The sequence below is a fragment of the Sciurus vulgaris genome (genome assembly GCF_902686455.1).
Source record: "Sciurus vulgaris genome assembly, chromosome: 5".
NCBI classification, from domain to species: domain Eukaryota; kingdom Metazoa; phylum Chordata; class Mammalia; order Rodentia; family Sciuridae; genus Sciurus; species Sciurus vulgaris.
Genome location: NC_136465.1, coordinates 37,265,600 through 37,280,434, shown reverse-complemented (window position 1 = coordinate 37,280,434; position 14,835 = coordinate 37,265,600). Strand labels below are relative to the sequence as shown.

The window sequence follows — 14,835 nt, the reverse complement described above, 5'->3', positions numbered from 1 at the left end:
AAAGATGTGGGAGGACAGCAAATTAAAAGATTGTCCTTTCCCTGGCTCCTCCCTTTGGTTAGCATAACTGAAAAGTTAGTGTTTACTTTGTCATCTTCTAAAATTCCTCTCCTCTGTGCCTGTTTGTATTTCTGGAACATTCACCCAAAACAATAAGCTTGCATTCCTTCTTCTGGTGCTAATTTTGGGTTGTTGGGAACCCAGCTTATCTGATGGGAGTTGGTCTCCAGACTTTGTTGGGTGAGCAGAGATGTTTTTAAAAGGGGTGCTGTCCCTTTAAATTCTGAAAGTGAACTTGGCTCAGGAAGGCCAGCAGCTCAAGGTCCAGCCCCTACAAGAGAGAATAGCTACAGATTCTCCATCCTTAGTCTTTGCAAGGGGACGGCTGTGCCGGGCTCTGGCAGGCTCCTGGCAGCATGGCAGGGAAGCTGGGATCCTTCCTGCTGGTCCTTGTGCTCAGCCTGGCTCAGCCAGCCTCCACCCGCCGGAAGCTTCTGGTGTTTCTACTGGATGGTTTTCGCTGGGACTACATCAGTGATGAGGCTCTGGAATCATTGCCTGGTTTCAAAGAGATTGTGAGCAGGGGAGTCAAAGTGGATTACCTGACTCCTGACTTTCCTACCCTCTCGTATCCCAATTACTACACCCTAATGACTGGTGAGTAGTGTGTCGCCCTCTTGGAGGGAGGGGAGGTCTAGAATCAAGGCGGACGCCAAAGATGGTCAAGGATCTGTTCTCGGTTAAGATTTTATCCCCCATGGTTGTGTTTTCCCCCAAAACTTCTCCCAAGGACCTGTTGTGGCTCCTCAGTGTGGAAAAGAGAGAACGATAGCAACAGATGATATTAAGTGATTTTAAAAGTGATTATTTGTTATACAAATCAAAGTTCTAGCTAGCCCTGTGTTTCTAAGTTCAAGTGTAAAAAACGGGCAGGTCTTTATGTGCCAGTGCCAAATCCTTCTGTTCCTTGCTCTGTGTCTGTCATCCTTGGGTTATGTTGGCTGCTTTACCAATGGGCTAGACTGTGAAAATGACCCAGGGGACGCCTCAGAGGAGAGTCCTAGAGTTCCCAGACTACTTGGAGGGGTTTTTAGGTCACACCCTTCAGTATTGCTGAGCAATGCCGCTTCTTCCTCTTTTGCCTTTTTGGGTCAGGTGAAATGACATGGAGACGAGAAGAATTATGTAGTTGAGATTCCTCACTTTTAACCTCCAGCATCTATAAAAAGCAAGCAAGCAAGCAAACACAACCTTGAGAAAACAAACAAAACTCCAGCTAACCCAGTCTGCCTGGGCTGGGGAAGGTGGATTTTCCTTGGGTCACGTTTAGGTGGCCTCCGTCTGGAATTGCCAGAGCTTCCAATGTGTCCATGAACTGATCATCTATCTGTGCAAAAGTATGTGTCGCCCTCTTTCTGCTCCTGAAGTGGGGACCCAGCTTCTGGTTTGTTTTTCAGCTAACCCTTTTAAGGGCCAGCAAGAGGTTCTCAGAAGAAATTTAGCAAACTATCTAGGGAGGTTCTTAAGAATGCACTGTTATTACTGGTTATGCAGGACTTAACTATGTGCTTGGAACCCAGGGAGAACTTTGTAAATTATGTTAAGAGAAAGGGCATGAGAAGGCTGAAATCTCATTATAGCTTTCAACAGAACACCACAGCCAAAGGAGTCTGAAAATACAGCTTGATATCCTGAGCTAGGTACTCTGAACATAAGGAAAGCCTAAGAAATGATGTTAGCAGAAAAGGGAATGGCAATTCTGGAATCGCTGACTTTGCATGTGGGTATTACATGCACGTATACATAAAAAATGTTATACACTGATGCTCAAAATTAAAGGGAAGCAATACTAAGGAGAATTGGAAATGAAGACATGGAGAAAGACAAAAAAATCAGACTGCACACAAGGAAAGAATTTATTTATTGTTTTTTTTTTTTTTTTTTTTTTTTTTTTTTCCCCCAATAGACAAACAACAAGACTCTAAGATAAACAGAATTAACAAAAGCCTCTCTGGTCCTGACTTGGCATGCTTCTCCCCTTGTGGGAAAGCAGTTTGCAGGCTGCTGGGTCACACATAGATGGTATTGTGTGTCCCAACCCGACTTCAGTTCCGTGCAGGGAGTTTCACACACCCAGACCGTACACTCCAGTCGTCTTTCAGAGACTTGCTGGGAGGCAGGATTCATAAACTGCCACGTGCAGCTTTCTCAACTGCAGTGGAAAATGAACAGAATGCATTTTAGAAAGTCAGACCCCAGTAAGAAAGAAAGGACCATTACAAGCTCCTCAGAGAAATCAAGCCCGTGACATGACCTTTTGTGCTTAGATCCACATTCCTGATATTGGCCCAAGGAATAATTTGCACAAAGTCTCTGTCACACTGAGACACCTTCTTCTCAGGCTTTGGATGTTTGCCCTGGTCTATTCAGGAGAGAAGAGCCCTTTTCGTTGATGGGACAGTTTCCATGAGTGTCTGACAAAGATCTCATCCTCGTTTTCAAACCGAGTCTGGCCTGAGGAGGCCCCCAGCTCTCCAGACATGTTATGTCTACATATTTTCAAATGGAAAATATATATTATCTGATTTGAAAGTCTGCTTGGTATATAAATGGAATTTTCCACTTTTTGCAGAAGCACTACTATACACAGATTTGTCTAGCAGGCTCGTGTTTATTATGTACAAATGTCTTGGGGTGCGATTTGTTTTGGACCTGCTGGGCAAATCACAGTCTGGGCGCAGAATCTGTAAGTGAGAAGATAGCAGGCCGTGAAACTAAAATCATCTCTACTGTCCTGGAACAGACTTGGGGATACATTTAAACTCTTTTCCCCAAAAACCATACTTATTTTTCTACCTGATGTTGAAAAACTCCTTTAACGCACACACACACACACACACACACACACACACACACACACACACACACACATATCCCCTTTGGGAATTATGCTTAAACATATGGTTTGAGCATTTGAGCATTTTATGAACCAACAAAATTGTTATACTACATCTTTTTGGTACCAAAAGATATGCTGTTTTAGGGTTCTTCAGAATTCACAGGAGAGGTTATGATCACACTTCATTACATGAATCACTGTGCAAAAGATAGAAAACCCTCTCTTTGCTGCATGATGAGGAACGATGGGTTACTGGAGGGAAAAATGCTGGCCTTGAGCTAGGAGAGCTTGCTTGGAGTCTTTGTGGGGAAAGACTTTGGTAAGACATTAGACTGCCCTGGGCCTCTGTTCCCCAGCTGTAAAATAAAATGAGATGAACAACCAGGTTCTAATCAGGCCAGGAGTCCAGATGCTACTGGATGCATACACCAAAGTAAGCAATGCATAGGGAATTTTCAAAAGTTAGGGCTGGGCCCTTTCTATGGTTTGGATGTGGTTTATTTTCCAAGGGTTCATGTGTTGGAGGCTTAGTCCTTTGTGTGGTGATGCTGGGAAATTGTGTGGAACCTTTAAGAGGGAGTGCCCTGTGGGAGGTTTCTAGGATATTGGGACCTGCCCTCAGAAGGAATGAAGGTAGCTCTGTTAGGATCTGTGAGTTCTGTTGAGAGCAAGTTAATACAAAAGCCTGAACCTGACTCCTGACTTTTCTCTGGCTTCCTGTTTGGAGATATGATTTCCTCCTCCCACATGGTGCCACGATGCCATTGCCATTAGGCCCTCACTAGAGACCAAACCAATAGAGCCACCCAATCTGGGACTTGTAGCCTCTAGAACTGTGAGGTAAATAAACTTCTTTTCCTTATAAAATTATCCAGCCTCGGGTGTTTTGCTATAGTAACAACAGTGACAACAAACATACTAATACACCTCTTTTGGGAGGACTTTGTGTAGAAATTTAGCAAATGACTGAAACTTCCTAGAGGGGAAGAATTTTATAGGGAAGTCATGTGGATGGCGATGGAAAATCAGCAATCGTACTTCTAAGGAACCTTGGAAATCATCTTCCTTAGTCACTGACATGAAACCATTAATGTTTTCTTCAAAACATGTTCACTAATATGAACTAAATTCCAATAGTGATCAACAAGATCAATCAAACAATTGATTACTGGGGACACTGAATCTTCAAACAAGGTCTTCCACCCAGGAAGCTAACATTCAAATTGAGGAAGGAAAAGAAATGGATATCTACCAAGATTCTAAATAGAATGACGAGGTGAAAAAATAAATTTCTGTTGTTAAAACCACTCAGTCTATGGAACTTTGCTATGGCAACCTGAGCAAACTTGAGCATAAAGGATCAAGCAGTAGTTTCCAAAAATGCTGTAGAGAACAGAGAAGAGGAGAATGTCTTGAATGTTGAAGTAGCATGAGGAAGCATTTTGGGCGTGGGATCTGAGCTGGGATAAACAGGCACAGTATGATGTAAATCATTAGGTCTTAATTTTATGCATAAGGTCTCTTTCTCAAGAGTTGTGTGTGAATCAACTTAGTTTTAGTAAAAATAAAACCACAGTTTAACCGGGTGCAGTGATGCATACCTGTATCCCAGCAGCTTGGGAGGCTGAGGCAGGAGGATTGTGAGTTGAAAGTCAGCCTCAGCAACTGAGGAAGGCCCTAAGCAACTCAGTGAGACCGTCTCTAAAAAAAAAAAAATACAAAAATATCTGGGGGTGTGGCTCAGTGATTAAGCACCCTAGGTTCAACCTTTGGCAGGAAAAAAAAGAAACCAGAGTTTATAGGCCATTGGAATGTTTTCTATTTTAACTGCAGATCTTTTTGTAAAGTTATTCTCTCTTTGGGGGTAAATTCACATTTGATTTAGTGAAGTTTAACATAAAATCAGTGGAGGATACAGTCATGGGGAAGAGAAAAGGCTGCATATGTTTAGAGGCAGTACGACTTAGCATTGTTTTGCTGATGCAGCATTTGTTTGTAATTCTGGAACACTTTTGGTGAAGAAGTAGGAGAAAGTGGCCCACAAGTGTCCTGAGTAGCAGGACAACAGACTAGAAATTTATCTTTACTGCAAACAATCCAGAGATATGAACATAGGCTGAAATAAATTTGGTAAAAAAATATATTCTCATTTCAACATTTAAAAACTAGTAAATAAAGGGCAGGGAGGTTGGATGTCTTGAGACACCACAGAATATCAATTCAAAACTGAGATCAGAGGGTAGGGATCAGAGGCCTGATTCTCCTGCAGGCTTTGAGCAGTGACCCATGCCTGAGTCCTGGAGTGGCCAGAACATTGTGCCTGTGACCTGAGACTCAGGGCCAGTCCAAGAGGTAGCAAGAACCTGAATAATGATGCTTTCTGTTTTTCTTTCTTCCTTTTTTGGCCGTGCTGGGAATCACACCCAGGGCCTAGTGCATGCTAGGCGAGCACCTTGCACTGAGCCACACCACCAGCCAGAATAATGGGCATCAAAGCAAAAACCAGGATGTTAACGACTTGCAATTAATATTTGTGCGAGTGCATTTCCTATCTCGCTCCTAGAAATTACTTGTGATGCAAAATCTTAGCAGATACCACAGACCGAACATTCTGGAGTAAGAGATTCCAAGGGACAGTGTGCTTTTCCCCACCACTTTTAAGAAAATATCTGATTTAAATTAAAACCAGTCATCACTTGGACCAAAGGAAATTCATGCAGAAAGTACTGAAACAATCATGTTTTGAAGGAAGCCTACATCCCCAGCTTTCTGCAGAATTCAGGCTGGGGGAGAGGTGCCCGTAAACCCATCCACAGCACCAAGGGGTGTGGAAATGGCTTCCCTTACCTTCTTTCCTCTCCAAACCCAAGGTCAACTTTGATACAGGGACCTTCACCATTGCATGTTAGCTCCTTTAGATTTAGATACCTCCTCAGATAAATGATCTATATTTGATGCTTTCATAAAGGTGTGCCCTCTTGCTTTCTTCCCCTCTTTTGTACCAAAGTCAGGCTTCTGTTTTTCCTGGTGACTTCCTAGTAGGACAGGGTCCATCTTGGATTTGATTTCCTTACCAGGACCAGCATTTGGCACAGTGCATGCTCCTCTTTCCTGAGAGCCCAACTGGGTTTCAGTACCCTCTCCTCTCTCTTCATTTCTTCTTAATTCATTGATTCCTCCTTGGTTCGGTCTGTGGTTCCACCTCATCTTCCTGACCTTTCTTTCTCTTACAGCCTTAGTCAAGGTCAATCCCAAAGCCTCAACTTCTCCCACCTTCACTGCTAGCACCTGTTCAAAACCTCCCCAGGAGCATGGAGCTTCTCCCTGTTCTGCCTCTTCTACCTTCTGTATTCTACAGTCTGTTCCCCATGGAAGTACCAGAGCAATCTCATAAAACCTGTGTCTATTCACATCCTTCCTCTGTTCAAACCCTCCAGGAGATTCTGTCCTCACTCCATGAAAAACCTAGTCTTTACAGAACTCTCCCCATGCACTCCCCCAGCTCCTTTCTGACCTCATTCTCGACCACTCTTCCCATGGCTGCCTCACTTTAGACAATTTGGTGTCCTGCTGGGCCAAGCAGTGTCCCCACTTCAGGACATTTGAACTCTCTGCTTCCTCTGGCTGCAATGCTTTTCCCCCAGAAATATCCAAGATGTGCTTTTCTGACCACACTAACTAAAATATCCTCTCATCACTCCATCATTCTTTATTTGTCTTACTTTCCTTATTTTTTATTATAATACCAATTTGTTTGCTTATTTCTATCTTTTCCAAATAAAACTTATTGTCGTAAGCCAGACACAAGGGGGCATGTTTCTCATCTCTGCTGCTTGGGGAACTGAGGTGGGAAGATCACAAGCTCGAGGCCAGTCTGGACAACCTAGCAAGACCCTATCTCGAAATAAAAAATAAAAAGAGCCGGGGGTAGAGCAACCCTGTGTTCAATCCCCAGGACTGCAAAAAACAAACAAAAAAAAACCCCCAAAATCTTATTGTTGTAAAGAAGCATTATAATAATGACTCAAGTATTCAGAATTTCAGAGAAGTGGTTATCATTTTGATTTTAGATACTCCTAAACTAATAATAAGGAGAAAAAAATTAAAATTATGCTTTGCTCATGTGACAGCATTAGGTAAAGCAATTGCCTTTGATGTTGAATAATCTTACATATCTCAAAATGTCTTTCAGTTTTGTTTTGTTCTGATTATAAGATTGGGGGCAGCAAGAGGTCTCGCTCACGTCCTGCGTGGGCAAGGGAAATGGTTCCTGTCGGAGGGATGGGCTGGCTGTGAAATAAGAGCTATGGAATTTATATATCAGAAAATAAGACAAAAGGCAAGAATATCTTAAGAGCAGGGGTGAGACCATTTGAGCTGTCCAGAAGGGTCTGGCTCTAACAAAGGAAGGGGCCCACACTTGCTTTATTTATATCTGTACAGATCAAAAGTGACCAGTAGAAGCTTCTTCAAGAAAAACAGGATAGGTGTGGGGTAAGCAGGCCATTTGACTCTAGCGGGTCACTCCCATCTCTGGTGCTTGTACTCAAACCTGAGGGGTGAGCAAATGCAGCATACCACATGATTCAGGTGTTCTAGAACAGTGGGTATCCGACTGTGAGTTCCTGAGGCCAGGCATTCCTGGTTAGTGGCCTGAACTTTACCACCCAGTTCTCATACCAGTCATGGATGGTTTCCCACAAAGAGGGTTGGAGGAAAGTTCCCGTGAAGAGGGCAGTGTCCAAGAGGATTGGATGTAGGGAGAACATTTAATCAGAACACTGGTCGTCAGCGTAGCCCAAGGGAAAACCTAACTGTAGGTCAGATTGCCTCAGCCAAGAGAGCAGACAACAGCAGAGCAAGGAACACGGCAAATAATTCAGAACCAATGCAGAGAACTTTGAGAGAGGAGCAAAGGCCTAGTTTTCTGTGGTCCCGGCTGTCAGACGGAGGCATGGGACTGACTACCTACAGGGCCTGCAGAGCCATCTTGTGCTCTTAACCTCCATCCCGGGTTGCCTACGTGGCAGTCTGTGCATGCAGGCATGGTGAGAAGCTCCCCAGACCTTTGAAAACATGAGGTGCTGTTATGGCTTGACTTGCATGTCTGAAATTCCTGTCAGCATGCTAACCCTAATATTTCAGAATGTGACTGTACTGGGAGACAGGGTCTTTAATGAAGGTAAAATGAGGTTTGGGTGGACTGAAACCTAATATCATTGGCATCTTTATAAGAAGAGGAGATTGGACACAGATCATGTGACACTAGGCTGCCCGTGGAAGAATGAGGGGTTTTAGACGGTCATTTCCATCCCCAAGCAGACTTACCTAGAGCTCCTGGTGATTTCTGCCCTGAAATCCAGGCAGTCATGGTATTTTAGTTTCCCAAGGCTGCCATGACGAATGACTACAGATTGGGTGGCTTATGACAACAGAAATTTAGGCTGCTTGTTCTGCAGGCTGCAAGTCTGAAATCAGAGTGTCAGAGCACCACACTCTCTTGGAAGGCTCTAGGGAGAATGTGGTTCATGCCTTTCTCTTAGCTTCTAGATTGCTGCCCATCTTTGGTATTCCTTGGCTTGTGGAAGTATCACTCCAATCTCTGCTAAGATTGTCACCTGGCTTTCTTCCTGTGTGCCTCTGTCTGCATGTCTTCTCCTCTTCATTGAGGACTCCAGCCTGATTGACTAGGTTCCACTCTAATGACTCATCTTAATTAAGTCTGCCAAGACCCCGTTTCTGAATGGGGTCACCTTGGTAGCACTGAGGACTAGAACTTGAACATACCTTTTGAAACAATACAGTTCAATCCAGAACACATGGCATAGTGGAGTTATGAATTCGTGTGAGGCACTGGGTTCAATCCTCAGAACCACATAAAAATAAATAAATAAAATAAAGATATTGTGTCCATCGGCAACTAAAAAATATTATTTTAAAAAGTTCATTAAAATTATCATTCATAGAACTATGCATATTACATGTTATCAGGAAGATTAGATAAAGCAACTCTAAACTATATCTGAGACTTAGAATAATTTAGTTCTCCCTCACATACACAATCTTTGGTAATTAACTCTGTACCATTTCCTCTTTGTTCTGGGACCTAGGGTTACAACAAGTAACTTCAAATGAGACACAGCTCACCTGGGGAAATGGCAGAATCTTATAATAGGTTTAAAAACTTCTGCTCACAGCTGGTTCAAATCACACCTGCTCACATTTCATTGGCCAAAGCAAATCGCTTTGCCAAGCTTGATGCCAAAAATTCAGGCATGTACAATTGTTCCAGAAGGAGGGGCAGGGTTTATTTTTTTAAAGTATATTGATACTGAATTGATATGAGTTGCATTTTTTAAGAGACTTGTAGGTCTTATTGTCCTCAAAAAACTTGGGCGGGAAAAAGATTTTTAAAAACCCTTGAAATATCAAATAACCATTTAAGCATGAAGTGATCATACATCAGATCAAGAGAAAAGATGTTTCAAAGCTGGATATTATATACCTTAAATGAATAACACAGAGAGAATCTGCAGTTGAGAAAGGAGGTATGGATGGGCGTTATAAGGGTATTGACCATTTCAATGGAGAAAGTGGATCTAGAATTAAATCTTGTAAACGAGTGAAAAGGTTTTTAGTAGATGCATTTTGACTCAGATGTTAAAAGAAAAAAAATCAGTACAGACTGATGATATTGGGGACAGGCAAAATAAGAGAAGTGTATATCAGCAAGACTGAAGAGACGTTAACCCTGTTCACCATTTGGTTGTGGGTTGGAGGGCTACAGAGAGATGAGTTAATAAAACAGCAACCACAATAACAATAGCAATGAGATGAATTTTAAAAAACACAGAAATACATGATGGAAGGCTTTGAATGCTGAACTGAGGAACTTTCTAGTTCCTCTTTTCCTCCTCTTCCACTTGGAACATTCCAGCATGTTGTTAGGGGTAAGGGGAAGAGTTGAATTTGAAGAGCACCCTTGACGTAGGACTTGCCAATTGACTGAGGAGTAACTATGAAAGAATTAAAAGGAAGGGAGCTTGAAACCTTTCCACGACTAAGATTCTCAGAAGCTTGAAGAAAGGGGCTTCTGTTAGCAGAAATGGGAAAGTTTGAAGGGTTATTTGTTTCCGTGAGATTTATTTGGGAAAATAAATTCTCATCAGAATATATTTCAAGATGAGTAAGATAGTCATCAGGAGTTAGCCCTTTTGGGGAATAGAGACAACCTCTAAAAGGAGAATTCCAAAACATGTAGAATAACCATGGCAGAAAAGGAAAGAAATTGATCCTCAGGTCCCAATGGACCACAGTAAATGTACTTCCTACCTCTCTGCTCATCACACAGCTGGTAGAGAATATTTCTCACAGATACACAATTAAAATGTGTCTTCTCATCTGCATGAACTTTTGTCTACATTTTTTCACTTACTTCCCAGAGACACCTAGACAGCCTTCCATTTTCCCACTGTAAACCACAGTCTCTATAATGAGCCCTGAATTAGCTGCCTGAAGAAGGCTGAGGAAGGAAGGTGTCAGGGAATAGAAGCCATAAAGAGCTCTAACCAGCTCATGCCCTGAGAAAAAGATGTGTCATGAGTATTTACAAAAATAATGTCTCCTGGCACGTCATTATTTCAGCTTCCATCAACAGACCTCTCTACACTGAAGTGTCACTTTTCAAAAAGTGTGTTTCTCTTGGACTCCAGGGTGATGAGAGGGAGTTCTTATTATATGGCATTCAGCTTCTAGAAGCTCACTCCCTGAAGTGAGGAGTGGTTAGGGTAGTGGGTAAGGCTTTAACATGTGGGGAAAATTTTTGATTATAATAGCAGCAAACCCTTTTTCAGAAGCTCCATCCATCCGGCGTCTTTGTGGTTGACAAACCATGGCCAATATCTCCCAACCCAACTGCTAATGGATCGGACCACAGGCCTCCTTCCAAAGCCTCTGGGAGTTGGGTTGAACCATGCTGTCTCAGGACTGCTTCATCATGTATGCTGAGTCCGAGTGGATTAAAGCCATTTAAAATTAATTCGGAGGGAGCCTGACTCAGCATGTTAACGTTTCTTTCAGAGACTTTTTAAACAACACCTACTCGGGTTTCAGAGTCCCCTTCAGTGAATGGGGCCATTGTGTTCACAGCCTCACCAGAGGAGGACCTGGTGCAGGTCTGGGGCTCCTGCAGGTCCTGCGTGTAGCATTTGGCTCTCGGTGGACACTTGGCTTGCTCTCCAGTCCTTTTGCTAACAAGGAGTAAAGATGCAACAGACAGGTCTCGAAGTGATTTGTGGACAGACTTATTGAGACAAAGAGCTGAAATCATAAATGCACCTTTGTTTTGGAATGTTGCAGATACTTCTGAGGAAAGTAACTTCCCCCTGGTAGCTTCAAGAGTCAGTGCTTCACAGTTGCTCCTCGGAGGCAGGATCAGTGGGGTCATTGTGAGAGTGTATATCAATGTCTGCAAGCAGAGTGCCCCAGCCTGTGTGCTGGCCATGAGTGGGTTGGGCCAGTCACCTTCCGTCGTGAGCAAATTTGTCCATTCATCCCGTGGTGCTCAACCAAAGCGTCTGGTGAAGCCACTTGGGAAGCAATGGTAGAGCAGAAAGGATCTGGAAATGGGAATCAAAGGACTAGGTAATTCTCCCAACTCTGCTGCAGTCAGCTGGGCCTGTGGATGAGTCACACCATCTTCCCAGTCTGGAGATTTTGTTGCTTTATAATGAGACTAATGGGCAGGTGAGGCCCTGGAGATAATTGTGCATTCTTGAGTGCCATATGTGTGCTGGGGATGTTCTAGGTGTTGAGAATATAGTAGAGAGGTTCCGAGGAGATTCTTGGGGGCCACAGTGGGAGCAGAGGGAAGGGATGTCTGGAAGGGGCTGTCTGTGAGACCCTGAAGTCTTTGTCCCTCGTGTGATCACGGCAACTCCACTTTGACTGTTTTATACATAAGAGGACTGTTGTCTGCAGCTAACCCCACTGGATTTGATGGTCTATGACAAGGTCTCTAGCCTGAGGAAGGTTGGGGGGCAGCAACTGGAAGTCCTCACGTCTGTAGGTACAGTGAACTTGACACCCACAGAGTTTGCCTAAGGAACCTCTGTGCCTTAGTCTCTTCTTCCAGATTCGGCACACAAATCAAACAAATTAGCCTGCTGGCTCTGCAGCATGTCTGACTTTCCCTGAAAAATTATCTGATGTATAAAGATTTGGTTTTCACAGGTGAACTTGAGAAAACACTCTGCTTTAATGGTTGAGGGTGAAAAAAAACTTAAACAAACATAGGTTTTGAGGAGAAAACCTCAAATACTATACTCTTCAGTCACTCACTAGCAGACCACAGGCCTACTCCAGAACATTCTCCCCATGCCCCTCCCACCCCCACCTTGTAACCCAGACTAATGAAAACATCAGGTTCACTCTGCTCTGACTTTGTGGCCTTGAGCACCATCCTTCCCTCTCTGGGCACCATTTTCTCTTTTGTAAAGTCGATGGCCTATAAGACATTCCATCACTGGGCCAGCCAGAGAGGGGAGCCTCTTGGGGGAGGTTGCCAATCCCTGACATTGGGGTTGGAGCATGCAAAGTCACGGGAGCCTCAGTGAATCAACCAAGGTCTATGCCCTTGACCTCTGGCTGCCACATCACTTGGCCTGAGATGGCCCAAGCACTGTGTTCTATGAGTACGTGCTCAGTCATTATAAAAACTTTCCACGCATATCCTTTGGTCTCTGGTAACAAATACTCCATGGTGGGGAGGCAGCCTCTCCCTCCCTTTGTCCAACCAGTCTCCCCCAGGAGGCAGGAGGCAGTGAGCAGTTCCTGACACCACTGCTCAGGAGAAGCAGGGCCTCCAAAAGATTTTTGCCAGTTGGAGGGAAACACATATCTTGAAAGAAGCAGCAGTTACGGTTACCTATTGAGGTGGCAATTGCACAGGTGAGAGACAAAGGTGGGAGAGAGATGTCAGGTTATCTTTTTGAACCCTATGAATTATTTATTTGGAATAGTACATTGAAAATGTATCTGTTTCCAATGGAACTTGCTCATTTCTAGTGAAGCAGGTATTTTTATTCAACATTGATTTAGCAGCCCCACTTGTGACTTAGGGGAAATGTATTCCCATGGGAAGTCTTCCAAGAGATGTTTCCCAGCTTAGTGGACATAAGGCAGAGGTTCGTGGTTTGGTTTGTTTTTTTTCTCAGTCTGTAGTGCAGGCTCAAGAGACCATGGCGAAGGCTGCCATCATTATCCTTCTTTGAACATCACCACCACACCTCTGCCCCTCTGAAGAGCAGGACCAAACACAACCAAAGAGGCCCCACCTTGTGTGCAGCCTCTGAAGGGCTTCCATCTCCCAGGTGGGTCCCTTGAGCCAGACTGGCTGGTCCACACAGCAATCTCCCTTGCTGTTGGTCTGTGCTCCCTTAAGGGCATCAGTAGAGGGCAGGCAATCTCCACAGAAGAGACTCTTGATTCATGTTTGTTGGACTTTCCTGGCTTATTCCAGTAATTGGACATCTGTCCAGCCCCAAGGTGGAAGGCTAGGCTGGGCTGTGGAGTTTTGTTGCTGAGCCCCATCGGTTGACTGAAGTTCCACTCTTTTCCAGAATACTACCTAGTGCATGCATAGACCTAATTTGGTCTCTGGATCCTAGTCCTCAGGCCTCTAGGCTTCCTCTCCTCTTCTTTACACTGGGCATCCTTCTTTTGCCTAGGGCCAAAAGTAACACCATCGCCAAGTTCAACCTGTTATCCTGGGCTTCTCAGCACCCTGGACTATCCCTGACTTTTGCGGGCTCTGTGGGTAGATCTAATTTGAGCTTCTAGTTATTCCCAGACTGGACCATTCCCCTGCAGTGGAGCCAGCTGGCCTTTCCCCAAACCACGATACCATTCTCTGTACATTTCTGAGTAGGACTTTCATAGTCCATTTTAGCATGCCTTCGTGTATGTAAAATATAACACTAAAACTATGTGAATGAGCTTGGGAATATGTAACGAAATCCACTCTATCCCAGTCCAAAGTTTCCCAAAAGGCACTGAGAATGAACAAAATGTAAAAAGCAGAAGATGCCTGAGAAATACCACCAGTGCCTGTGTTTTATTGTGCAGAACAAGACACCGGAGCTGAGATTCCAATCCAAGAGCTAGCTAAGAGTAGGACCACACCAGTGCAGTTCTGTAGGTTGGGGCCAGCGTTTGGCTAGCTGCCCTCCGTGATTGGGGTGAAAAGCCCAGGCACCCTTCCCAGTGCCTACAACCTGCTTTCCCAGACTGACCTCTTTGCCTAAGCTTTCAACTTTATTCTGAGCACTCTGTTTTTTTGTGACTGGGCTTCTCAGGGTTGCTCTTGTCTCTTTTCTTATCCCCATTAATGCAGACCAAAATGCACAAGCCAAAATGGAAGTGTGATTCCAAGCACTCCCTGTGAGTGTGTGCAGATTTCATTAAAAAATCTGATCAAGGAGGAGGTGGAGCCATCCAGAAGGAGCGTATGGGGTTTGGACTCAGCCATCCTCCCTACTTCCTTGTGCCATGGATGGCAATGGAAGGCTGGCTGCAGTTCCTTAAGTTCCTTACGTAATAGCACCACGTTCTGATGCAACAGATAAGACAATCACATTCCAGAGAATTCTCTCTCAGTCTGTGTTGAGATGTGTTATAACAGCTAGCTAAAAGCTAAAGTCAAACGAAAACAAGAGGGATCTAAGTTACCTGATTCTCAACCACCTGTTTGTTCTTTCGAATTCCTTAACTAGTTGTGTAGGCATCTTGGAAATTCACTCCAGATTCCCTTAATAGATGTTAGATTAATGCCTAACCTTCCAACAAGGAGATCACCAGGGTTCTGATAGTCAGTTGTGAATTCCTCTGTGGGATTGGGACCTTGAAGCATGACCTCTCCCCTCTCCATTGGACTCTCC

At 44.0% G+C, this 14,835-nt stretch overlaps 1 protein-coding gene across 1 annotated transcript in view; it reads left to right on the top strand.

Moving 5' to 3' along the window:
- The first annotated feature begins 348 nt into the window (after positions 1 to 348).
- The window catches only part of ENPP6 (ectonucleotide pyrophosphatase/phosphodiesterase 6), a 112,205-nt gene continuing 97,718 nt past the window's right edge, over positions 349 to 14,835 (top strand). Inside the window, exon 1 of the mRNA XM_079141860.1 lies at positions 349 to 657. Within this exon, the coding sequence (XP_078997986.1) occupies positions 417 to 657 (241 nt within the window). The 5' untranslated portion in view covers positions 349 to 416. The remainder of the gene's footprint in view (positions 658 to 14,835) is intronic.